Raw genomic sequence first — 26,412 nt, forward strand, 5'->3', positions numbered from 1 at the left:
GTGAAGGAAACACTTGCAAGCTACACAGAAAGCTGAAGAGCACCACGCCTTTGGCATAAGAAAAGGCCTGATGAGAGCCCCCGCCATCTTTACTGCAGAGATGCTGGCAAATGATGCTCTGCCCTGAGCATCATGCCCTGCAGGGCTTCTGAAGCTCCACTATCCTAGCAATAAGGGTTTAATGGTTAAAAGAGGCAGTTTTCAGCTAACCATGCTGCATGGTGCACCAATAGAAGTTTCAGTAAAATCACATAATCATAGTATAGATTAGGTTGGAAAAGACCTCTAAGATCATTGAGTCCAACTGTTAACCCAGCACTGCCAAGTCTATAATCACCACATCCACATATCTTTTAAATACCTCCATGGATGGTGACTCCACCACTTCCCCAGGCAGATATTTTCTCTTGTCCTATTGTTTGTTACTTGGCAGAAGAGACCAACCCCCACCTGGTTTACAACCTTCTTTCAGATAGTTGTAGAGAGTGATAAGGTCCCCACTGAGCCTCCATTTCTCCAGACTAAACAACCCCAGTTCCTCAGCCGTTCCTCATTTTGCATTTAGAATTTGAGATCAGGGGAATCTCCTATAAACCCAACATCCTTTAAACTGCTATGCTTCTTAACAATAATTCATATTGTTACTACTATGTTACCCTTGAAGATACTGACAAATCTCCACTTCCCTTGTTGTGAACAGGACTGGACCTTCAAGGAACCTTCCTTCATCACTAACCAAACAGGACAGCCCTTCAGTGAAAGGAAGCAGAAGGCTTCAGTTCAGCAACTGATTACTGCAAGGAACTCTATACCTCTGGAGAAGACTGCATGTCTTCAGCAGCCGCTGGCCTTTACTATGCCATAGGACCTGACCTGATTTGCAGTCCAGTTCAAGAAACGTTAGTCTTCATTTAACATATCCAGGGAAACTGGGATTCCAGGGAAACTGAAGTCCTGCTTCAAATTCACTGGGGCAAACCAGAGTTTTAAAACCTCATCGTATATTTTTTTGAAACACAAAGAAGCAGATACCTGAGTAGCAATGGCTTTTGCAGTTTTTCTGTTGTCCCCCGTTATCAGCACCACATCTATTCCCATGCTTTTCAGTGTACGCACAGCAAGGGCTGCCTCCTGCTTGACAGTGTCTGCTATTGCAATCATTCCACACAACACACCTGCACAAAGAAACGTCCTCTGTTAGAGAGAGCTGTAGGAGGCAAAGTGGCAGCAAGAGAAAGGGCTTTCCCTCTATCACTCCAACACATTCTGGGCATTATTGCCTGCATAACTGTCTGCAGCTTTCTCATTTACGGTCTCTTTCTTTCCTCATTTATCTGTTTCAGATCAAACAGTAAACATCTTTGATATTTAAGGACCAGGAGTAAGGGGAGGAGGGTAGCTTTTAAACATGCCTGACTCCTATATTTTATGGTATAAATAAACATGATAGTGGGCCAGAGAAAGTTTTGGAATTTGTGCCCAGGAGAAATGTTGAAGCCAATCCTCCAAGAGGAAGCACATCAAGTGTCTGGTTTTATGTCCCCTACTCTTTCAGGGTTGGATCTCTATTAGAATTAATTACTTTCACAAAGAGGAGTTGCATCTGCCTTTCAACCCATTGATTTAAAGGTGTATCCATGTGCACATGCCTCTCAAAATTGCCCTCTAGGAGCACCAAGAATATCTGTACAGTAAATGAATCACAGGCCTCATTTCGAGATCACAGATGCACTGGCAATCTATGACCATTACAACCATTTGCTATATCAAGGTATTATCTGAGATCTCTTTCTGTATAGCACAGAGCAGAACCTCACTAGCAAAACTCATTGAGTCTAATTTATACTTGACTGATCTAATGAATCATCATGTTTACTTATTACATGTTTTGAAACCAGTGATGCAATAGGTTGGCCTGTGACCCCTAGGTGATGTAAAGTCAGGACTGGACATGGCACTGCACTGGTACTGCTTTTTTGAACAACAGTCTTAGACAACAGGGGTTTCAGAAATTATTACTTACATTAAAAACTACACAACAAAATCTTATAAACACTGCTCTATGGTGAAAGCTTCTTTTAAGAACACCTCGATACTTTGCAGTTCACAAGCAGTTCAACACCAAAAGCTTAGTAGCTTCTTGCCACTAAGCCAGTGATCAGCTGCTCCAGAGTTTGCTTTTATCCCTTCCTCAGTAGGATTAACTGATATTTATTGTCATTCCAAGGAACAGCAGTTACCATCAATAGCCACTAGTACGGCAGTCTGTCCTTTCGTTTCATGGTCCGTCATTGCGTCATTCACGTCATTTGCAATATTCAAGCCATTGCGTCGCATCCACTCACGATTTCCGATCAACACTGAGTATGTATGAGATGGTGATGGACCTTTGTGCACAGACAAAAAGAAAAATTAGCAACTCGAAAATAGTGTACACAAGCAGAGATGTTCGAGGATGACAAGTTGGGCATAGGCAGTGCCTGAAGACAGCCTCATGAAACTTTTCTCCTTCAAGACGCAATCTGTGCCTGTTTACATACAGAAATGTGTCATGAATTTAGTAGAGGTATTTGCCTGTATTTGCCTTTGTCAGTTGGCACTGTTTTTCTGAATAAGTACAGTATGCATGTTTAGTAAATGCCATCCTCCTTTGTTCTCACAGCTAATGACTTCTTTCAAATATAAAGGCTATTTCTGACAAGAAAAAAGTAGTTTTGTTCTAATAAACAATGAACCTCATTATGAATTCAATCCAACTTCACAAGAGCCGTATGAGAAGGTGAGAAAATATTACATTAACACCATTTACAAATGGCACCATTCTGATGATTAAAGTTCTTATTCTATTTAATTCTTCTAATAGCTTTCTCAAAAAGGTCAGGAGCACCACAGCCTTTTGAAGAGAACTGATGAGCTTCTTAAGGAAGGTTTTAAATACCTTTACTTTCTCTCCTACACTACAAAAGACCAAAGTGGCTTCCAGAGAGTCTGAAACAAACCCAAGTGTATTGGCCTAATCAAAAATGTCACACACTGAAACTCTGTTTTCAGATATAAAGTGCTTTATTGTGCATCTGATGAATTTTTTTTTTACTTAAATGCTCTGAGAAGTATATGAACAGAAAATAAAAGGCCAAAGGTAATAAGGAACTGAAGGGTAGGATATAAAAAGTTGCATTAAGAAATATATGTTAAAGGTAATTGTTCTAAATGGGAAGGTATCACTAACTGGCAAACTTTGCTGTCTGCAGGACCATTCTTCTATCCAAAAGGAATATTGCATAAGTATTGTATGTAATTTTCAAGTATCCATCACTGTAGCATCTAAATTCTCATTTAGATTTCTGAATTGCAGCGAGATCGAGAGTTGCAGAAAAGAGCTTCAATTTTTGCTAAGCCACATTTTGGTCCTCTTTTTTCTTTGCCTCCTTCTGCCACAAATCCACTTTTCTGTTGTTCCTAGTCCAGTAGGATTGGTTTACAACGGCCGGCACTGTTGATTCATCATCTCTCACATTGCCACTGGTGGTCACCTCAGGGGCAGACTTACCACGTGATTCCAAGAGCGTGATCACCGCATTATCTCCCAGAGGAGCCCTGCTGTCCCCACTCCTGTTAGCATCCAGATTATCGAGACCCTGATTGGCTGTGCTGAGGATGGCCTCAACTCCTCCAACTTTGCAGCTGATACCACAGCCTGGGACTGCCTGGAAGTCGGTGCAGTATCCCAGACTCTGAGTGCCAAGCTCCTGTAGACATAACCAGAGGTCATCACCAGTCTGTGCTGCCCAAATGGGGTACAAACATTAGTTAACTCGTGCAAAAAAGAGGCCTCACTCCTCTTGACAATGACTGACCAACCAAAAACTAGCACAGAGTATTAGTAGCACAGAACTAAAAATAAGCATGTTTTGGATGTGCTGTGGCTTAGACTTCCAGAAAGGGACAGCCATACAGATCACATTCAGGTCTCAGCCCTGGCACCAGCAAACTATAAAGGACAGCTTTTCCTGGTAGCTTAAGCATGAAAAAGTTAGATTGGTGGTTCACGACTTCAGCCAAGATTAGGAATTGAAGCCACACACCTTCTGAAAAGATGCAACTTCTAATTAACCTCACAGACAACTGGCTGTGGTAGATCAGACCTTTTATATACACACATATATATATATATGTATACATATATGTAAAAGTATAGTGAAAACCTGTTTCTAATTCCTAGAGTGATCTAGCTGGATGATAAGGAACTGGGTTTTCCTGTTGAGTTAGAGTGAGAAGCCAGTGAGTACCTTCAAGATAAGAAAAGGATTACCAGGATCCTATCAGTTTCAAAAAGAATGGAGAAAAGATTTATCTATAAACAAGTTATTCTGGGTTGTTTCTGGAAGTTGGAACTATATGTATCTTTTAGTGACCTTCTTAAAACACAGGGATGATAAGATGGGTGGTAAGAATATTATCAAACAGTATAGCATTACAATTCATATAAGCTATGATCCAGTAGTAACTGGTGCATGGGATAACTACAGAAGTATCAGGGTACTAAGAGAACTTGTAAATAGAAAATGTAAAATACAAGAAAGGCAACCAGTTAATTACTCATACTTCTAAATTCAGTGTTCAGTTCTAAATTTTATCAGTGAAAGATCTATCACTAATAAGTTTGATATATTCTTTCCAATTATTTTTTCCCTAAATCAATTAAGGACTTTTCTTAGCAGAAAGAAACAGTTTATTTGAACAGGCTTCTTATTTTCATTATGATTTGTGCTTTCAATCTTTCTGAAACATTTAAGGAACACAATATATACAGGACCTCTGAGGATTTGTTAAATTTGCAAAGATTTGAGTAATCCATTAATTAATTTGTGAAACTCACAAAATATTACAGTTTAATATTCAAGTTTTAAATCTCTTTCCCTAATTTATTGAAATGAGCAAGTGACTAAGAGAAGTGACTACAGTCAGGTAACACAAGAAATGTCACTACATTTGCTTCACAATGCTATTTTAAGCATAATTATTGCTCCTGCACATATTCCACAATCCTTATTTTTCTATTAATTCAAGAAAAACTTTGTAAGGTCTTGCTTGAGAACTCCACAGTGTTACCAGAAAAGCACAGCTTAAAATATACCTTCTGGTAATGTCCAGACTAAGATGCACAACCATAAAATCACAGAATAACAGAATATGCTGAGTTGGAAGGGACCCACAAGGATCATCAAGTCCAACCCTTAGCCTTGCACAGGACCATTCCCAAGAGTCACATCATATGCCTGAGAGTATTGTCCAAACACTTCTTGAACTCTGTCAGGTTTGGTGCTGTGAACACTGCCCCGGGGAGCCTGTTCCAGTACCCAACCAACCTCTGGGTGAAGAACCTCTTTCTAATATCCAACCTAAACCTCCCCTGACACAACTTCCAGCCATTCCCTCAGGTCCTGTTACTGGTCACCATAGAGAAGAGATCAGTGTCTGCCCCTCTGCTTCCCCTCACAAGGAAGTTGTAATTGCAATGAGGTCTCCCCTCAGTCTCCTCCTCTCCAGGCTGAACAGACCAAGTGCCCTTAGCCGCTCCTCATATGGTTTCCTCTCAATCTTCATTGCCCTCCTTTGGACACTCTCTAACAGCTCAATATCTTTCCTATATTGTGGTGCCCAAAACTGCACACAATATACAAGGTGAGGCTGCACCAGTGCAGAGTAGAGCAGGACAATCCCCTCCCTCGACTGGCTGGCAATTCTGTGCCTGATACCCCCCAGGACACGGTTGGCCCTCCTGGCTGCCAGGGCACTGCTGACTCAGATTCAACTTGCCATCGACCAGGACCCCCAGGTCCCTTTCCATGGCACTGCTTTCCAGCATTTCATTCCTGTCTGTCCATACATCCAGGGTTGCCCCACCCCACGTACAGAATCTTTCCCTTGTTGGCACTTTCCCTTGTTGAACTTCAATGTGGTTGGTGATTGCCCAGTCTTCTAGCTTGTTAAGATCTCTCTGCAGTACCTCCCTGCCTTCAGCCTCCCAGCTTTTCAGCCTGTTACTTTTCAGGCAGGCCTGTCCCTCTGGAACTTGATCCTTTTATATAACATTTCTGCATTTGCACAGACGCCTTCAGGCCTTAGATGAAATAGGAAGACTAAGTACCTCTTTGCAATATTTAGTGACTGCCACTCCTAAAGGATGCTCACTGCTGGCTTCTGCAGTGCCAATAACCGCCAGTACCTTCTTCAGGGAGATCACAGCTGTGTCTCCCAACAAAAGCACCCTCATGACTTTAGGAACTCCATAGGTGATGGTCCCAGTTTTATCAAACATTACAGTCTTGATCTGCAAGAAATAAACCACAGTTACTCCCTAAGCTCTGTGAGTAAAGGGATGCTCATATGTTTTTGGAACATAAATGCAGTCAAGACTTAAGAAATAGTTGACTATATCCACAAGAAGACAGAATAACCCTACAAAATTACGGATTTCTGTATGTACCTTAAACTATTTGTACAGTACATCTCCTTATACTTTCTTATTCATTCCCCATACAGTGATTTCACTCAAGCTACACCATCATCCTGTACCTACATCAGGATCTCAGACAACAGCGTCATTGTAGGACTTAGATGCACACACAAAGGACAGTACATGTATTTTCATGCAAGACTCATGCAATGGCACCTTAATCACTTTTACCACAACCTATGTGATGCAAAGAGGGCTTTTATGGATGCTGTTCTAAACAGTTGACAGTAGCACTGAGGAAAGAGGGCTCAGGAAGTAGTTTGGAGATAAAGAAGGTAGAGAGAGTGCAAGAAGCTGCAAGAAATTCAAGAACCTAAGCAAAATCAACATCGTGCTAATTCAAACCCAGCAGTCACTTGTTAGCCAGCCCAGGTCTTGAGGAATCAGGAATGAACCAAAAAATACAGCCAAACATATAATGAAATCCAAAGCTAAAGTTAATTCTAATGCTGAAAATAAACACAGCAGAGAGAAACACAAGAACAAAAAAACTTACCAAAGTAGGCATTTTTTCCATTCCCAGCTATTTCAACACATCAGCCTTGCAGAATCCCAGTTTTCAAAGCCCTGACCCTAGCTTTGCTTAGATCCAAAAGGTAAAAAGTTCCAGCATTATTTAGCAGTCTTTTTTCTTTTGTTTCAAAGACTTGGAACTTCTGGTCCAATAGGAACAAGAATTATCACTCTGACTAACTTGCTCTTACCATCCTTTTCCCTTAAATTGTTCTGCGTATGTCTAATACAGTCTATCATAGCATGGTTTCAATTCATATTCTTTGTGGACATGTCAAGCCTCTTCCTCCTTCAACTTCTTCCTCCTCTTTTCATCATTTTTATGTCTTTGAAGGGTTTTTTCTTCCTCCCTTCTATCTTTTTTTCTATACAACAAAACAGCTTCAAATAATTTGGTTTTTCTCTTACATCCCACATTTTAAACTGCTGATCATGAACAATATGCATTTCACACTAGCTCTCTGAGGAAAGAAAAAAACCTACTGGATTACTGGGCTCTTTTGCAGAAGAGGTAAAGAAAATGCAAAAGTCAGAAACCCCTGAGGCCATGCAGAAGATTAGCAGCCTCATAGTCATGAGATTGTAGGATCTGTTGGCTCTCAACACTTTGCTGTGACTGCTTTGAAGAAAGAAGGTCAGATTTGTCTTCTTTACTTTAATGAGCAGCAGTGAATTAAGAAAAAAAAAAAGAACAACTTTCTGCAGTCTTTCTCTGGACCTGCAGGATTTCCTGGGAAATTATATTTCATGTAGCAATAGCTGTGTAAGATACAAAAGTACAGAATGAACTATTAACCTTGTGTGCCATTTCCAGGGGTTTTCCACCTTTGATGAGAATACCATTCTGCGCAGCCACTCCTGTGCCCACCATTACAGCTGTGGGGGTAGCCAGGCCTAAAGAGCAAGGGCATGCAATGCTCAGCACAGTGATTGAGGTTTGAAATGCAAACCTCAGTATTAGTTCAGCTTTTGAAATGTGTTTGCTCTGATTCTGCAAGAAGGAAGAGAAAGGGGAAAAAATTAAAGATATGTAAGAGTGCTGACAGAAGATGTACAATCAGATGTACAATAAGATGTACGATACAGATGTACAATCAATCACAGTAATATCAAAAAACACATTTGTCTGGAAGCCTCCAGTGTAGGAAAGCAATCTATTATTGTTACCATAATGCTAAATAAAGATCAATGTTATGAATTGTTTATGACAGTATTTTCTGTATTTTTTGCTGCTCAAGCACACATATGTTTAACTCTGCTCTCAGGCGACAATATAACTTTTTGGAATTTCCTTTATAGTTTAGCAAAGGAGAACCCTATTTCGAGGTACACAGAGCCCCACAGTTCCTGAGCATAGCAAATACACATCTTAAAGATTGCAGAAGCTCATCTTCTTTCTAAAGCCAAAACCACTATCTGCCATCAGGAACCGTAATGTCCACAAATATTTCAGACATGACAGGAATGGCTCCTTGCAATGCAGCTATAGATCATGTTTAGTCCAGAAAGACTGCCAATAATTTCCATTTGTAAGAACCCCATGCATAACTAAGGGGGAAATGCAAAGGTATATTTATACCTGCAGAGAGATTTTAACAAGTGTAATTATCTGCTCTGTCTAGGAAACACCACATTGCACAAAAATATTTGCCAGGTTGTGACATAAAACCTATGCACAGAAAGTATGTTAAGTACATTGTAAGGCATTCTAAGAAAAAAATCCATCTCTTAATAAAATTACTTACAGGAAAATATTTTTTAATAACATCAACATTTATAAAACCAATTGTGATCCATACTATCAATGTCACTGTTGAAATGATGATGATAAATGGAACAAAGTATCCACTAAACTTATCTGCCAGTTGCTGGATGGGTGCCTATAAAAAAGAAAACCAGTTATTTGCATGTTATGGTCAAAACAAATAAATATGCAGAGTTCATGAAAATATGCAATAATCTTTATCTATTTCTTTTTTGAAGTCTGGAAAAACGCAGTTTGCTGAAAATATAGAATCTTTTGATTATTTAAGGTTTTCTTCTCTATTATTTTTACCTTTGACATTTGAGCTTCTTCCACCAATTTCACAATCTGTGCCAGAGTGGTATCACTACCAACATGAGTAGCATTAACAAGAACTGAGCCATGTGCATTTATAGAACCAGCAATCACTGTGCTCCCAGGCTTTTTAGTGACTGGCATAGGTTCCCCTAGAAAGAAAAGGTAGGAACAAATGAGCCAATACCCCTAATAACACAGTCCATTAGCGTTCAGCTCATTGTTAGCAAACTCAGTATACCAAGCAATAATGACCAGAAATCACATACTGTGTATCTCTGTCTGGTGAAGACATGTAAAAGTAGCGTCATACTTCCATAAACCTTTTTGTAGGTTTAATTTCAAAGGAAATGCTGTTTCCTTGGTCTTAACTTTTCAGTATTGCATCCCTCAACAGGGCCAGGAGCAAATTGGTTGGAAAAGGAACTTCTAGGAATTTCTCCATTAACACTTTGCCTTGTCATGGGAGTTTGAGCAATCTGCCTTTATTTCTACAATCCTCAGCTTTCAAAGACTAGAAAAGTTTTCTCTGTGGAAAAGCTCCTGTTCTCATGCTTCCACTCCAAGAACAGTAGCTCTACAAAATCTGTATTTTCAGGGTTAGTGATAACAACTGGTTCTCTTAAGTTAAGGGTGTCGGGGCTCCCAAGTAAAGTAAATACGTAACTAAAACAAGTAAGCCAATGTCAATGTAAACTTCTATCCTTTACCTTATTTATAAGAATTGTACAATTCATTAAATCCTTACTTTATTTATCAAATGAAATGAAAATTTCAGAAGCTGTGAAAAAGTCCCATGACCCTGAATAGGTGTCAAGTTATGAAGCTTCCTTTCCCTCTACTTGCTCACTGGAAGAGCCCTGTCATACATACCCCAGCATCTCATCAATAGTTCCCCATTAACCCTTAGAAGTTATTTCTGAAAAGGTACCATCTCTACAATTACATTCCAGAGGAAACTCCAAACAGATCACTGGAATAATGACAATAGTGTTTAGACTCTACCCATCCCATCAGTACATTAGTAAGTGACAAAACAGAGAGGAAATTCTTCAGCTTTTTAGGGTGTTGCAGACACAGGATTTGAATTCAAGCTCACAAAGGCAAGTCACAGTATCCATTACGGTGGGAGGTTATTCAGACAGCCATGTTTGCGTTGGGTCTGCTCTCTTTTCTTGTACTAAAGAGTTCTAGAAGCTTTCACTTTTTTGCACAAGGTAAGGGGAGTTACCAGTAATGAGAGACTCATCTGCCATAGAACTGCCTTCAATGACCTTTCCATCCACTGGGAACTTTCCACCGGGAACAACTTTTATGATATCACCCCTTTGAACCAGTTCAACAGCTACCTGTTCCTCCCTACAAAAGACACAAGTAAAACAGACAGATTATGCTCTCAGCTTTCACGTTAACTGGATCAAGCATAGTCTGTGACCCAGGCAGGCTGAAGTGGTTTTGGTTCATAAATACGTACCTGACAATAGAGTGGTCAGGTCCAAGAGTCACCACAGTGGCTTCTGTGGCTTGAAGAGACATAAGTTTAGCAAGAGCTTCTGAGGTCTTACTCTAAGAAAGAGAGATTAATGTTTAAGATATATTGAGGTATATAAATGCTGATGTCTACTCAACACAATGAACTTTAAATGACCTTGTACAGTATAGGCTGCATCAGAAACATCTGACTCAAAATTCCTCTGAATAGTTTTATTCTACTCCTATCATAATTCAACAATAACTAGCGTGAAGATGAGTTACCTTTGCTATGTGTTCCAGCCATCTGCCAAGTGCAATGAACACAAACAACATTGGAGGAGTGTCAAAGAAAGTAACAGGGCTTTCCTCCGCCTTTTCAATTATCGCCACTATCAGGATCACACAGGAATACACATAAGCAATCGTCGTGGCCAGTACAATGAGCACATCCATATTGGCCATCCTGTGCCTCAGCGATTTGTAAGCTTGTACATAAAAATACCATCCGCCAAGAAACTGTTGGTGTAAGCATGGACAGACTTGTATTAAGATCACAGCAGTAACCACAGCAGTGAATGGAGAGAGTATATAATACTGCCCATAGCAGAATTTAAAAAACATAGTAGATAAGAGAAAGCGTTGCTGTCCTACGCAAATTTTGTACTGATATAATTTCAGGTCTCCTGGAAGACTGACTCCATTGACATCTCTCATTTGCCCTTCCTTATTTTCAAAACCAGCTAAATATCATCCTTTTCCTCAGCTATGCAAAGTAAACAAGGCACAGAAGATTAAAGGATTTACCTATAGCTACCCAATTAGTTTGCAGATGATCAGGCCTTTTTTTCACTGTGACAGTACCTTCCCCACTCAGAAAACTATCTGATGCAACTTTGGCAGCAGTAAGTACTGTGAGTAAATACAGAATGGATAATTTGCAGAAAAGTGCCACTTTGTTCTGTAGGTGGTACAGACAAGGGAGAAGGCCTAATCCACTAAAGTTTTCCAGTCTCCTGTCTTTACCACATCAGATTACGTAAATGAAATAGGAAATGAATAGAAACAAAACCCCTAGGATGTACTGTGGACATACCTGAACAAAAGTGCACAGGATAAAGAAGAGAAGATTCAAAATAGATAATCCAGGAATGAGGTTCCGTTCCAGCACCATAGACCCATGGTGCTCACCATTGGGTATTTGCATATAAATCATTATGATTAAGACAGGGATACCAAACAGTAGGCTGCACAAGAAAGATTTCTTCCACCTGAAAAGGAGAAACTGTAAATCCTTGGTTGTTGTACACTCTGCAGTACTCAGGCCAGTGTGCTCACAGTGCACAGCTTTGGGATATTTGCAAAGATCCAACATTTAGGGACAGTTTCAGTTTAACTGTATAGACTTCTAGGAGTTTAAAACTAATGAAAGTAATAAAAGTACTTGAACCAAATGGTGAATAGTAAAATTAAATATTCTTTACACAAGAATAAGCTAATTAACTGGGAAGAGTCCTGGGGAGAGATGAGTTACAAGATATGATCTAGACATGTTAATTAGTGAGAGAGAAGAAGAAATGCTTACTGCTGTATTTCCTTTTTATGATCCAGGTTATGTGCATTTGGATCTCTTCTAGCCACAGAAGCATGAAAGCCAATTTCCTTTTTATTGACAGAGGAGGAAAGATCAGTTAGTTTTGATTAAACTAACCCTATTACTTATAACATACTTAAATGACACTACTTTTAGAAGAAATGTCAGAAAAGGACACTGTTCCATATTTAATAAATGCCGACTTCTTATTTATTTTTAGATCCTTCCAAAATGAGAGGATATTTCAGTCAGTACTCAAAATCTGGACTGATAAGGATTTCTGGTACCTATACACATGGTGTATAGATGCAGTATGCATCCCAGTTGTCCTAGGCACAGGAAGTTCCCACTGACAGCTGGAATTCTGTTGCTTATCCCCTCAAGGACAAGGTATGTCTGCCCTTTCACCTCCACTGGAATAATTATGAGAGATGAGACATATCACAAAGGAAGTAAAAATGCAGAAGCCACTGGGCTAGACAACCTTGTAAGCAAATCCTAAACATTACAGTTTAGCAGATAAACCTGAAGTGAAAAATGAAAGTGTCTAAAATCCGTTTAAACATGTAGACTACAGGGCAAAGCATTCCAGAAACAAATATAAGCAAAAAGCCAGCTTTGACTGACACTCCAGTGAGTTACTGCAGTATAATCACAGAATCAATTAGGTTAGAAAAGACCTCTGACATCATCCAGTCCAACCTACGACCAAACACCACCCTGTCAACTAGACCACGACACTGAATGTAACATCCAGTCTTTTCTTAAACACCTCCAGGGACGGTGACTCCACCACCTCCCTGCGTAGCCTGTTCCAATACCTAATCACCCCTTCTGTGAAGAAATTCTTCCTGATGTCCAACCTAAACCTCTCCATGCTTTGACTCAGGACGTTAGGCTGTGATTGCAATCATATTGTTAAGGCTAGAACTATGCCTCTCCCTCAAACACCCAAAAACCCAAAGCACGCTTGCAAGAACAATACATCTAAACTTCCTACCTGCATCATGAAATGCTTCTCTGGCAATATATGCTTTACAGAACTTCTCTGCCATCCTGAACAGTCTACTAGTTAATATGTTAATAACTGCTGCTCCATCAATCCTGTAGTCTAGGAATTTTTTTCTGAATAAATCCTCTAGAGCACAGAGGGCAAACAGTCTCTATTGTCCCCCTGACTACTCACTCCATGCACGTCATACAGTACATTTTCTTCCCTTCTGGTGGGCGAAAAAGGAAGTTTTGTCCACATCTGGGCCACGGTAATGGTGGATTTTATGATCTATGTGATTACTGGTAAGCCAGGATTTTTTTTTCATTTAGTGGCTGTATCACAAGCTTTTCCAGTTTAAAAAATTCCACTCTATTGATGTGAGAATAAATGCAAGTGTATACAGAGATGTGTAATACTTGTGTTATGACCTGTGGCAAAACTTCTTTTACAGCCTTTCACTGTCAAAAGAAAGTAGTATTTTTTTAATGAAATATTAAGACCACTAAAATGACTGGAAATGAGAGACACATGATTGTACACACAGAATTGCAAAGAATAAATATATTGGACTTTTATCACATATAGATAAAAAAGGTTTCTTTTTGTAGTTTTTAGTATGTGTTTTTAGAGTAACAACCTGTGAGACTACACATGACTGTGCAGCACAGCAGCTTCAGCATAAGAGCATAAAAACATATGGCAATAACTGTGTCATCTGCAAAAGTCAGTGAAACCTCTCAATTATCAGCTGCTCTAAATCCTTTTAAATTTCACCTTATAATTGTCCATACATAAAAAATTCTTAAATCCTACCTTGATTATTTTTATAATATCTCGAGGTCCAATAATTTCAGGATCAAACTGGATGTGAGCTTTGCAAGTTGCAAGTGCAACTGAGGCATAAAATATGCCATTTGTTCTCATGAGTTTGGATTCAATATTGTGAACACAAGAAGCACAAGTCATCCCTGTAATCTAAAGAAAAGACAAATTTAGGTAGTTATCAATCCCATATATTCACCCAATATTTGTAGATGAACTTGAAACAAGGCCTCCTGATCTCACAGAGGTACTAATTCTACATGACTACTCAAGCTCTTCGGGTATTGACCCAAGGCCTCAGCATAAAGATTTTATAGAGCTGTCTTAAATGATACAAAGCTGAGAATACAACTACCCACTTTTATTATAAAATTCTGCAACTAGCTGTTATAGTCACAGCTATGTATTTGTATAGCAGAACGCAGACGTTGTATTAACTGTAATAGTATAACTAATATAGTTCTATCAACAGCTATATTAACACCAGCAAAGCCAAATTCTGCACATGTAACTTCACGTTGCTTACTTAAATTTCCCTGTGGCTTCAACAAGGCATTATTCTGATTACTTCTGTTTTATTAACACAACTGCAGACTGTTATCTGTCTTGAAGTAGGTATCTGTCAGAGAATAAAAACTGACATTTGAAGAATCTGTCCTTCATAAAACAATTAACTAATTTTATCCAAAGTTCTTAGACCTCTATAAAAAGCCCCCAGCATTGGCAGTACATATTTGGTGACACATTCTCTATCACTCAGAATCTGTACTGTTGACAGAAAACTTCTGTTTTATTCCTGCTTGCTAAGAAAAGTCTCGTCTGTACATAGAACTATCACCTTTTATTTCAGTGCATTTGTATAGGTTCTTCTAAGACAAACGATCTTGTCTTTTCAGTAATTAAGAAACAATAACATCACCATCTAGAACTGAGCTGCTGAAGGTACAAGTGCTTAAATAAAGGTATTTTCAAGAAAACGAGTCTTCCAGACCTGACTATTCCTAAACCAAATACACATGACTTACAAGAAGATCCACATGCCCTTCTGTTTCTGCATGATCTTCTATGATGGTAGCTTCAAAACCCAAATTCTGGATCAGCTGTGCTATTTCAAAAGGCTGTATGAATTCTGGCTTGTATTTTATCTCTGCTTTACCTGCCATCAGTGCTACCAACACTGAAACAATTCCTGCAGTGGCATAATAAAAAAAAAATGTTAGAATTAATATAGCCCCTTTGAGGGAAAGAAAAATAAAATATTACAAGTGACTGTCATTGAGGACTGTAACAACTCTGAGACATTATAAGCCTAATGATTTCCCTCTGCCTCCTTCTAGTGTTGTTCACTGGTCACAACAGCAAAGTTTTTACTGAGATCCAGCCACACTGTGGTTCCCTTTAGCAATGAGAGGAACATGGAAGGAGGTGAGGTTTTTTATGATCTAATGAGACAAAAAGGACGTTCAGAAACAATCTTTGCACTTACTGCTATGAGCTCTATCCTGGACTCTCTTAGTTTGGAAAGAGCCAAACAAACTCTGCAATACAATGCTAGACTTTTTTGTTTTCTTGTTTCCCATCTCCTCCTTTTTTTTAATAAATAAAAACCCCACAGAAATCTACATTTAGAATTGAAAAGCAAAACATAAAATTCATAGGTAAAAAAAAATAGTTTTGAAGTGCTAACGGTTTCTTGGATTTTTAAATCAAGACAGTGAGACCATCACTGTGAGACTGGGGATGCAGTAATCAGTAAGCAAAACCCTCCAAAGGCATGCTGACACAAATGAAATCAGAGGCTGCCAAGGCTCATCCGTTCATCTTCCATATGGTCAGAGGAAAGGCAGCTCCAGCCTGCAGACTTCTAGACTAGCAAACACTGCTCTGCCTAAGCTTACCCTGGCACTGGAGCCATGCATTTGTTCATACCTGCTTGTGCAAATGCGCCCTGAAGGGTAAGTTTCACATCAAAAACATGCCAGAGCTCTCAACAGCTCTGGAGCAGATGGATTGCTCTGTAAAGCAATAAGGCCCTGAAAACTAAATGAGAACCCTTTCTCTGTTCTTGTCTTACTTGAAATTACTTGAAACTTTTATCACACTGCAACAACTTACTGTTACAAGTATGTCCATGAGGTTTGTCCACCAGTGCAGTAGGATAGTAAAACAATGACATAGTTATATTAGCACTAAAAAGAGCATTAAGTCTATTTACCTTCAGATGATGTACCACAACCTATTCCATAGAATCACACAGAATACCTTTTCCACCCCACAGTCCCTTATAGACCCATTACAGGAATTTTAAATTTAATACCGTCTTCTTTCTGCAGATTTCTTTCGATGGTAGACACACATGAGGCACAGGTCATGCCTGTGATTTGCAAAAAACACTTTTCAGCTGTTGCTCCACTGAGCTGGTTTGACCCATCAAGGTGAGGACTGTCTGGAAGAGCATCCAAGACACAGCCTTGGTGAGGAGACTCTGGAGGTCGAGGCTGCACTGAAGCTTTGCTGGCATTAGGCTGGTGCCTATGTTCTGCAGTAGAGGTATCTTGAATAAATGAACAAATACACCGAACAAACACTATTTACAGTGTGATTGGATGATGCAAAAGTTCAAACAAGTCACACATATCAATCACACAGTAGTTTGAAAGGTAACCCAGTAACCTTGGTCTCTACATGGAAATAGTGTATATTATTCCTAGGCTTATAAAACTATACACTCACCAGTACCACTTGCATGATCATTTAACTCTACAGAACTAGTTCTCCACTTTCAGATGACAAATGATTCCCCTTAATTTCAATGCCTAGACCTGACATCTGCCTCCACTTGATAAAGATACCTAGAGGGTCACTATCCAGCACAGAGAATTCAGTCCAGTCATATCCATTCTGTTGTCGTTGTCATCTATGCAGTACTCATAGCATTTCATCTCAAACAAGGAAAAGGACAAGTTTCTTAACAGGTTTCTCTTTATGGTGCAGTATTTACACTGCAAGTAGTGCAAAACGAGTAGTGAAAGCACCCAGGAGACCTCAACACAAACAGGCCTGTTGTAATCATTTTTGTTCTTTACCAGACATTGAACAGACACACAACAGCTCCAGCTATGTTCACAAACTGCCTCCTTTGTGTAAAGGAGCAGGCGTTGCTTTTGAATGTGTTAAACACAGGGGATTCCCTCTTTTCCCACAGATGGATTGGGAGGTCTCGTACTAACAAATTACAAACCAAACAAATAATAATTAAACGCCACATACTGGCCCTGCCTCATTTGTAGTAGTACCACAGATTCAGAGGGTTTGGACGCATGAAAGAAGTGAATAGGATGTGGTCTGTTGTGATCAAACAAATTAATTTCAGGTAAACTACATCACTATTTCAAAGCAAATCTGTTTAGTTAGAAGCAGGTAAAAACTGCTACATTTGAAATTCACTAGAGAGGAGATTGTGCATCAAAGCAACTTCTTAAGAGAAGAGGTTTTAGCTAGGTGAAAAGTGGTTTTAAATGAAAGAGATTTCATTAAGTTTGTAGGTTTTAGTATTCTGGAACATAAATGAAAACATTTGGTTTGATAGACCTACTTATAGCAGCCTGTAGACATAGTAGGAAACTTACTTCAGTGGGTAAGGGCATGAGCTGTTTGAAAGACCTTGTACCAACTATCAAATATCTTGGTTTCATAACACAACTCAACTCTTACAGCCATTAGTGCAGTTATGAATGCCTGAAACAAGGTGCTTTACAGCTGAAACCTCTCTCCCTTGCTAAGTGACGTCAGATCAGGCCAGTCATTCAGAAAAGACAATGCCAATGTGATGCTTTAAGAGTTTCTCTCTAGAAGAGAATTTCAAAGCAGGTGTCACACAGCCCAGCCTGGCATGCTACCCACAGAAAAAAACCACTGTTACCTGTCAGCACTGAAGCATCAAATCCCATGTCTTCTATGGCAGCTCTTAACTCTTCGCCGTTAGTGACAGCTGGATCATAATGTATGGTTCCAGTACTGCCAGCCAGAGAAACTGCTACCTGTTGCACTCCTTGTCTCTCTGATATGGTCCCTTCTATGGACTGTGCACAAGAATTGCAGGTCATGCCATCAATCTTAATAACAACTATGCACATCGGGTCTTGCAGCGACTGTTTGATGAGATCACCTGTGAAAGCAGGTGATGGAGATGCTCCTTTATTTACTTCTGAACCATTAAGGAGGCATACTTTAAAGTTTCCAGGTGGAAGGGATTCAATAGCTTGCTGCAGAGCTGACAGGGTAATTAAATTTGGGCTATACTCTACCACAGCACATTTTTGCTCCAAAGACACTTTAATACTTTTTATTCCAGGAATAGCTGATATATTTCCTTCAATGTTTCTGACACAGGACTTGCAGTGCATGCCTTCTATCTGTACAGTCACCGTAGCTGTGCTACTCATCTCAGCAACCAGTGGATCCAACCCATCACCCTCAAAACTTGCTGGTGTCTTCTTGGGGTTTGCATTCTGCAAGCGCTGGAGATCAAGGACACCCAGCTTCAAAGGGGCTGATTTACTTTTAATGGTGCAGTCATACCCCAGGTTATTGATGTGTCTCTTGAGGTCATCAGGCTGAATGATGTAAGGATAGTAAGCAATAATTGCTTCCTGGTTACCAAGTGACACCTTGATTTTTGCTACACCATGCAGTTTCCTAATCTTTCCTTCAATGTTGGTGACACAGGACTGGCATGTCATGCCTTCTACGCGAAGCTTAACTACTGCTTCTTTCAAGCTCGACAGATTTATGGTTGCTGTTGTCAACTTCTCTTCTGCTATGTTGGCATCAAAGCCCATATCCTGAATTTCCAGGCAAATCTGATCCGGACTTATTTCCAACTGCAGATACTTGATAACAGCATTGTTCTGTTCACGGGAGACTTTAATACTCACAATGCCCTTCACCTTGGAAATCCGGCCTTCTATTGCCTGCACACATGATTGGCAAGTCATTCCCACAATGTTGATTGTCACAGTACGTTCTTGGGAAGATGAAGAGGGAGTGGTTTCAAAGCTCTCCTCGTAGCCCATGTTGTCAAAAGCAAAATTATGTTTCATTGTAGGCTCCAGCTCACAGCCAGGAGGAGAATCAATGTTTGACAAAGCCTAAGGAGAAAGAGGAGGAGTAAAAATAAATGCCTGTATCTTCAGCCCTGTATACGCTGCAATGGTCTGCATATGCTCTGAAGCACATGCTAGAAGTGTTCTCAAGTCAGTCTGTAGTGCTGAAACACTTCACAACATTAACCCATGATGATGAATCAGGCCTCTGACACATTTCTTGAGCAGCAATTTAAAAACTATTCACTAGGGATGTAAAACCAGAATTGATTCAGTATTCCAACCCCAACCAAATAATTTAAAACGAGCTCTCTGCAGCAACAGGGCACTTCCATCACAAAGCCTGAGCCCTGCTCTTCAGAGCACACTGTCACTGGCACAGTGGGTCGCAGTAGAGTGTATGCTGACTGCCTCTCCACGAATGTCCTAAACTGCCTGAGTTTGGCCAATCTGCTCCTGCTCATTGGGAGTTCCAACCAAACCAAACCACATCAAACCAAAAAGCCCAAGAAAACAGAATCATGAATCTCCCAGAAGCTTGAAACAAGCTGGTGCAGGGAGGACCAGCTGCATGATATTTGAAGAGTATACGCACGCACAGAAAGGCCTGGGGTCTCTGCATATAATATATAGATCTTTTAAGTTAAAATCTATATCTGATAAAGATCTTAAAAGACACAGAACTATATGCAGATATTTCCACTATGGTTTAGTTTCATTTACCAACTTGTGAGGCACCTAAGAAAGATTATAAATTGAGCTACTCACTGGTTTGATCCAACACTGATTTTCAGGATGGCAAGTACTGAAACAGATCAGTCAGATCATGGGCTCTGCGGTACTGAAACTCTACAGTTGGATGCACTCAATTCAATTGAAAATGAAGTATTAAAAAAATAAAAATAACAGCAATGCTTCTCACAGAATAGGTATTCAGAGCACAGACTCTGTCTCCAGTTAGTGGCACCATGTGATGAGGAAGATTGAGAAGGGGAGGGACAAGTTCCAGATTGTCAGATTTCACGGAAAGAACATAAAAATTCATATCCATGACTTAAACCAGCTTTAAATACTAAAGATCTAGATGAAAGCAACTATGATAAATCTATTCTCTTGCCAGCAAAGCTGTGGGATCTCCAGCATTCAATAAAACACCTGATGCTGGGCATTACTGCAAAGAGGGCCTGGAGAAGGGGCCAACAGATCAGGCTCAGTACTGCAAGTCTTGTTCCTATGACCCATAAGAAAACTCCCTCCTCAATACCACAGCATGGATGAGAAGCATTTAGGCTGCTTATTAACACTAGAATGCATCCAGTTCATTTGATGCAGAATTCAAAATTCATTAACTTGATTTTGTTTCATGCTTAGACAGCTTGGGAATAATGAGGTCTGAGGTCACAACCAAAACAGCAAAAATTTAACACAAGACATTTTCTTTCAGCTTTTCCTGTACTGTATTTGTTATAACAGGAGGAGGAATGAGCAACTTCAACTCTTCAGCAATTATGGTGCAGCCCCTCACTATCCCAACAGCAATCTGGGGAAGAAGACTCACAGGAATATTTTAGTCCTGATATCCCCTTTTGCTTCCTCCTCCCACAGGCCTGGCAGCACCCAGGACCCATACCCGTCTCCTTGCACTTCCCTTCCCAGAAGTTACTGAAATCCCCAAAATATGTGAAAATGTGCAACCACACTCTCCTTTCAAAACAAAACATTAACAGTTAATCAGACTTCCCTGCAAAGATGGTTTCCTGTTTAAGCACGAAGACGACCAAGATGCTCATATTCTTATTTCCTCCTGTCTGTGACTTCCCACAATTTGAAATAATAACCTGGCCTTGTATAAGGAAAATAAACCCATCTAAAAACAGTCTCTCATCCACCACATTTCAAATGCTTAGACAGCTCAAACTTTCGTTTATTGTAAAATCTGCCTCAAGAAATGTTTTTTGAATATTGTACCTCATCTCCTCTCCCTTATCCTCAGTCCCTCAAGGACACTTTGCTTGCTGTGGCCCCCTCTTCTTATCACAAACACCCAATGAAGCACAAATCCGCATGAGAGTTACAGAAGCTCACCCAGTGCACTTATTTTGGCTCATATGACAAAGGCATTTGCCTTCTGCATCCTTTGGCGAAACAGAGCGTGAGAAATGGGCGAGACAAACATGCTCTACTCTCCTGCTTCCCTTCACTGTGTTTCTGGCAGCCACTTGCAGATGAAACCCGGAACTATCAGTAGACTTATGTACTCCACCGTTCCCTCCACCCCCATTCTCACCAACTGTCTCACCTTTCCCAAGTACCCAGTGATACAAAAGCATTTCAAATTAAATAGAAAAAAAAGATTAAAGGGTATTTCTTGTCCTCCAGCCATGTGAAAAGCATAAAAGCAAGGACTGGTTCTACTATTTCAATGCATTGTAAGCCACAGAAACATCAAAACTTGGCTGCTGCTTTATATTTTGCATAAAAGGCTATTATCAACATTCAACGAATTGTCAAAAATATTTTGTTTGCTACTTTACAAAACCAGATGTTTATAGTCTGTAGAAGAAAAATTCTTGCACGCAAATTTTTAAATGACAAGGAAAAAATAGAGAGGGAACGTGGATATAAGAAAAATACAAAGCTTATTTCCCTTAAACCCCCCCCACCAAAGACACAAATGCAAAATCATTGAAGAATTTTCCCCCAAACCCAAGAAATGTGCACAGGAACAAATAAAGTATTTACAAAGCCTTTAGTATTGTCTAACAGCTTCAAAAAACCCCACAAACTGAAGGGGCATAAATACATCTATGTGTGTATTTGCAAGATGGGTGTTCCTAGACCAGAGGACAACAGCAGATTCATGTAAGGACACGAAGACGAGTGATATGGAAACGTGCCCGTAGATTTCCTTAGGCACAGCTGGGTCTCAGAAGAGGGTTTCCTGATGCCATACACATAAAATGGCATCTATGAGGCTGTATAGTAATTCAGACACCATCTGCAAGAGGAACAGAGAAGCAATCACCACCAAAAATGCCAAAAAAGGTGCCTGGGATTCCCAGGCGCTGCCCCTTCTGCTTGTTTCTGTCTAGAGAGAAATACCAACATAATAGCAGAAATGCTTCTGACTCTGCATCCAGAGGGGAATGTGTGAAAGAACTGGCCACTGTTACTATTTTGTCTCTCACACCAAAGGAGGCCTGCTTACTTTTAAGGACAAGTGTACACCAAGTATGTTGGTGCTCTACTAGTCTCATGCATAATTTTACAGTAGCTATGTAAAGAGTATGTAAATAATGAAACATAAAATGATGAAAATTCTTTCCCTCCCTTGTTCTGCACATAAAAGTTGCAACTGACAATGCACAGCAGAGTGAGGCTCTAGTCTGAAAGCTAAGAATCTCAACATAAAGAAGTTCATATGAATAATATGGAAAAAAACCCGGAAAAAAACCCAGAAAAAAATCAAGAAACTCATTGACACAGAAGCAGCAGTAGATGGAGAGAGCTTTAAAGGAAGTGCCAGAGCTGCTTGGAAAACAGTTGCATCTACGGGAGACAGCTCTGAACTAGACCTGAGATGAGTAGCAATTGAAACTGTTGATGTGCAGGAATATGGCATCTGAAGCCCAACTTCCAGCATGAGGATTTCAAGGCATGAAGAACAACCCTTGATGTCCTTGACAGGAGCTGTAGTACTCATGCCTGTCCAGGAGCAAAGCAGGGCTTATAGACTGCTGGTAGAGGCAGAGGCTCATGCTCCCCATTCTGACTGCCTCCAGCCAGCAAGAAGAAGAACATCTATATATACTCTGGGGCTGGACTAACTTCTTGTGAAAGCATGGAGATGGGACAGGGAGATGCTGCTGGATTGGAAGCACCAAGTCTCAAGCCCTCATATCAGAGCATCCAGAGCTTGTGACAGGTCCAATGGGAAAGGCAGTCACTGCATATGGTCTGTGTGGCTCCTGGGGCAAACCCCCCCATCAAGGGCTGCTCTCAGAGGCCTAGCAGCAGGCTGCTTTGCTGTCCCCCAAAATGGGCTATTCTTTTGGATATTCCCATTCAGATGTGCAAAGTCTAGGAGTTTAACAGAGCAGTGAAGGGATACATAATAAATGTGAGAAAAACAACTGAACTCAGAGGAAAACCCCAAGACAAGGAAACCACAGCACCAGGTGAGACTTTCACATATGCACATATGGTGACCAATATGCTGAGAATGGAAGCAACTCCATGGCTGTGAACTAAACACAGCTTGTGCCCTCCTTGGCTTCACGGCCCAGCCACCAGCCACCCTTGGCTGGGTCTCCATGCTGCCTCCACCACTGTGTTCCATGGGTCACTCTGTGGAGTGGCTTGTCATCAAGAAAGCCATCCCTCTACCCATTTCCCCTTCCCAAGAGGTGCAGCCACCTCCAAAATGCCAATGTAACACTCCTGTCTTCTGCAGCGCAAGGCTGAGGTCGTGGTAGGCGCACCCCACAACCTTCTGAGCATCACCCACACCAAGATCTGGCACAATGCTGCTCCTCTCTGCTCACCCAGCAAGGTTCTCCCCCCATGGCTGGCACTGCTTTCCTGCCCTCCTGCGTCTGGCCTGCAGGGATGCCAACTTTCACATCCTGAAATTCAAACACCAGACTCCTCCCCACGATGCCAGGCAATCAGCCAGTGAGAAGATGGGGCCCAGCCCATCAAGCACCTCCTCCACTGCCTCTCCCCACCCACTCATTTATAAATACCAGAGCTCACTGAACCTCTGACACACTATCTCCAGAGCTTTTGGGTTGCTCTTCTCCCTGTATCTCTGTGGGCTGAAACCAGTTATCCCTCTCTTACCTTTGAGCACACAACCACCAAGGAATTATCTTATCTGTGCTTTACCTTTCCTGCTTCCTTCTTTCATAACCCTCTGATTCATGGCTTTGGATTCAGGCAGGCAGCAACACACAACTGAAAAGCCACATTCTATTAATTAAATGCTTCAGATGTTTCCCAGTTTATTATAGGCAGGCAGTGAACAAAAAAATGAGGGCAGAGCAGCCACAAGAATATCAAAGGTCACAAGTCTTCAATTTCATGCCTACAACAACAGCGCTTCTGAGAGGGCAGACATTCAATCCTCATCCTCCTTAATAATTTTCAGTGCAACTTGTCCATCCAGCTCATTAGTGAATATTCTTTAAATATATTAGATCTTAACTGGTTGTTCTTCCTTCTCTCTTCCCCCAAATGAAGATTAACAAATGTCAGTAGCTACTATTTTCAGTAACTACTTGTAACACAATTTGTTATTTTTCAAACAGTTCCTGAGTCTTAAAAGACGGAAATAACACCCGCTAAACCTGGATATCAAGATTCAATGAGAATGTTATTACAAAGCAGCCTTTATGGGACTTTTGTTTCCAAAATACTAAATTAATTACCTTAATGCTTCTTCAAAGTGACTGCTATTCCCTATTTATGATCAGGTTTCTCTGTCAGTACAGATGATGCGGAAAGATTTAGGCAGTGAGAACTAGTCTTACTAAAATCACACCTACTGTAGTTAACAAACTTAGAGACCTTAACAGCTACTTTTAAATTAAAGGGAGCTGTATAAACCACATTTGCTTTATGGGAAAGGGGAAAGCCTTGCTGTATATACAATGTTTCTAATTTAGAATTAAAACAATGCAAAACTCTCTTTGATGTTCTTCACAGCTCCAGTACAAGCAACACAAACATTCCAGTGAACTGAATACAGAGAAGAGATCCTTTGGCAGAACCAAGTCATTTTTGTCATGATTGTTTTCTAGCAAACATTTATAATACAAGAAATAATTCAAGGCAGAAAAAGCCTTCAGGTATATTTGGTCGGTCCTGGCTGTTATTTCATTCCAGTCTGACACTAATTATTTAAGCCATTCTAAGCATACACAGTTTCAAAGAACACATTTTTTCTGAGAGTTTCTTTTCCTTGAATATTCCCAATATTCACTGACCCAAACTACATTACTGCAGTTTACATACCTTTTAAACAGCAAAAACTCTTTTAAAAATAATAAACCTTATCATGTTTTTATCAGCGCTGATCTTTCTAAGCCTCTTTTTCATAGCAGTTAATCTACAAAAATACCATAGTTATATATAACACTGAATTTTAAAAAAAGTTGCCACAGATACATTTATCACAAACTTTCACTAGCACCCACTTAGTAGATATAAATAAACTACTTACCTACAAGGACTTTTTAATGTTTCTTCAATTTCTGTTATTCCAGAGAATAAACTGGTATGAGCTTCTGTCAAACTACTCAAGGAATTGCAGTTCAAAAGGAGAAATACTATGTTTCCTTCCTAAGAATCACCACTCTGTATTATTAGAGGTGGAGCTGAAACAATGCTCATTAGTTTCTACCGCATAACTCATCATTAACATCTGCTTTCAAAGATTACTTTCAGAGGATCTCCAGCGGACTTTGCATTTGTGTACTGCTTGCTATGGGGCTGGCATCCGTGCTGGGGATTGAGACAATTTAGATAAAGAAAGTTTAACGTCCTTTAATATACAACCCATGTCCAACATGCTTCGTTTTAAATTCTCCAGATCAGAAACACTACTTCCCTCCCAACATGCACACACACCAGCTCACTGACCTGTCTTTCAACTGTATTGACTTCTGGCATTCCCATGGAGTAACTCTGCAAAAGTTTCTCTTCTTTCTGCAAGTTACTGCTTGCTTTTACTGGAGATCCAGTCTTGGACTTTTCACCAATAATCAGTAGTTCAGGCACATCATGAGCTGCCTGCTGCTTACGAATAGACATCAGGGTTATGTTTCTGTCGTTTAAAGTAGCTAAGTAGGACAGTTCCCTTTTCATTTTACTGTCCTGTTTTCTCTCCATTATCTTTCTGGATTTTAAATATTGCAGCGCCAAACAAAAGCTTTACAAGAGCAGTTATTCGGTGTCTTATCAGCCACGCTTCCTTCAGCTATGTTTACAACAGCCTGGAGAGTTCTGCCCGTCTAATCAACATGCTCATTAGGCATTCATCACAAAATCCCAGATGTAACCTGTGATCCTTGTGTACACTGCTCGCTGCACTCAGCTACCTGCTTTCCCTGCCAGTTTAAATGTTTCCCACCAATTGGCATCCCTTGTGCTTTCCGAATTGCGTTCAGCACTGCTAATCTCTGCACACGGCGTCGCAGCAGGCTCAGCCAAGGCTGCTTTCACAAGCTAGTCAAACATGACCTGCGTGCAGCAAGCAAGTGCATAATAAGCCCGGCCAGACAGGCATTAGCGCCTTGTGGCCGTGAGCACAATCACAGCTCCTACAGAGGGCAA

General features: G+C 40.3%; 1 protein-coding gene across 4 annotated transcripts in view; it reads right to left on the bottom strand.

The window, feature by feature from the left end:
- Positions 1–26,412, bottom strand: part of ATP7B (ATPase copper transporting beta) — a 44,488-nt gene that overhangs the window by 5,580 nt on the left and 12,496 nt on the right. Inside the window, exons 1-18 of one of the 4 annotated variants that reach the window (XM_017815113.1) lie at positions 25,720–25,829; positions 25,301–25,581; positions 17,895–19,122; positions 16,290–16,559; positions 14,998–15,161; positions 13,964–14,125; positions 12,148–12,224; positions 11,659–11,833; positions 10,848–11,081; positions 10,567–10,658; positions 10,324–10,451; positions 9,090–9,244; positions 8,779–8,913; positions 7,830–8,024; positions 6,152–6,334; positions 3,551–3,749; positions 2,241–2,387; positions 1,033–1,175 (exon numbers count right to left, since the gene is read on the bottom strand). In XM_017815113.1, coding sequence (XP_017670602.1) covers positions 1,033–1,175; positions 2,241–2,387; positions 3,551–3,749; positions 6,152–6,334; positions 7,830–8,024; positions 8,779–8,913; positions 9,090–9,244; positions 10,324–10,451; positions 10,567–10,658; positions 10,848–11,081; positions 11,659–11,833; positions 12,148–12,224; positions 13,964–14,125; positions 14,998–15,161; positions 16,290–16,559; positions 17,895–19,074 — 3,639 coding nt within the window. In that variant the 5' untranslated portion in view covers positions 19,075–19,122; positions 25,301–25,581; positions 25,720–25,829. Of the gene's footprint in view, positions 1–1,032; positions 1,176–2,240; positions 2,388–3,550; positions 3,750–6,151; positions 6,335–7,829; positions 8,025–8,778; positions 8,914–9,089; positions 9,245–10,323; positions 10,452–10,566; positions 10,659–10,847; positions 11,082–11,658; positions 11,834–12,147; positions 12,225–13,963; positions 14,126–14,997; positions 15,162–16,289; positions 16,560–17,894; positions 19,123–25,300; positions 25,582–25,719; positions 26,171–26,412 lie in introns of those variants that run through there. The other 3 variants (XM_017815109.1, XM_017815110.1, XM_017815111.1) reach the window with 3 other exon arrangements.

Source organism: Lepidothrix coronata, unplaced genomic scaffold, assembly GCF_001604755.1.
Source record: "Lepidothrix coronata isolate B3197 unplaced genomic scaffold, Lepidothrix_coronata-1.0 Scaffold48, whole genome shotgun sequence".
NCBI classification, from domain to species: Eukaryota; Metazoa; Chordata; class Aves; order Passeriformes; family Pipridae; genus Lepidothrix; species Lepidothrix coronata.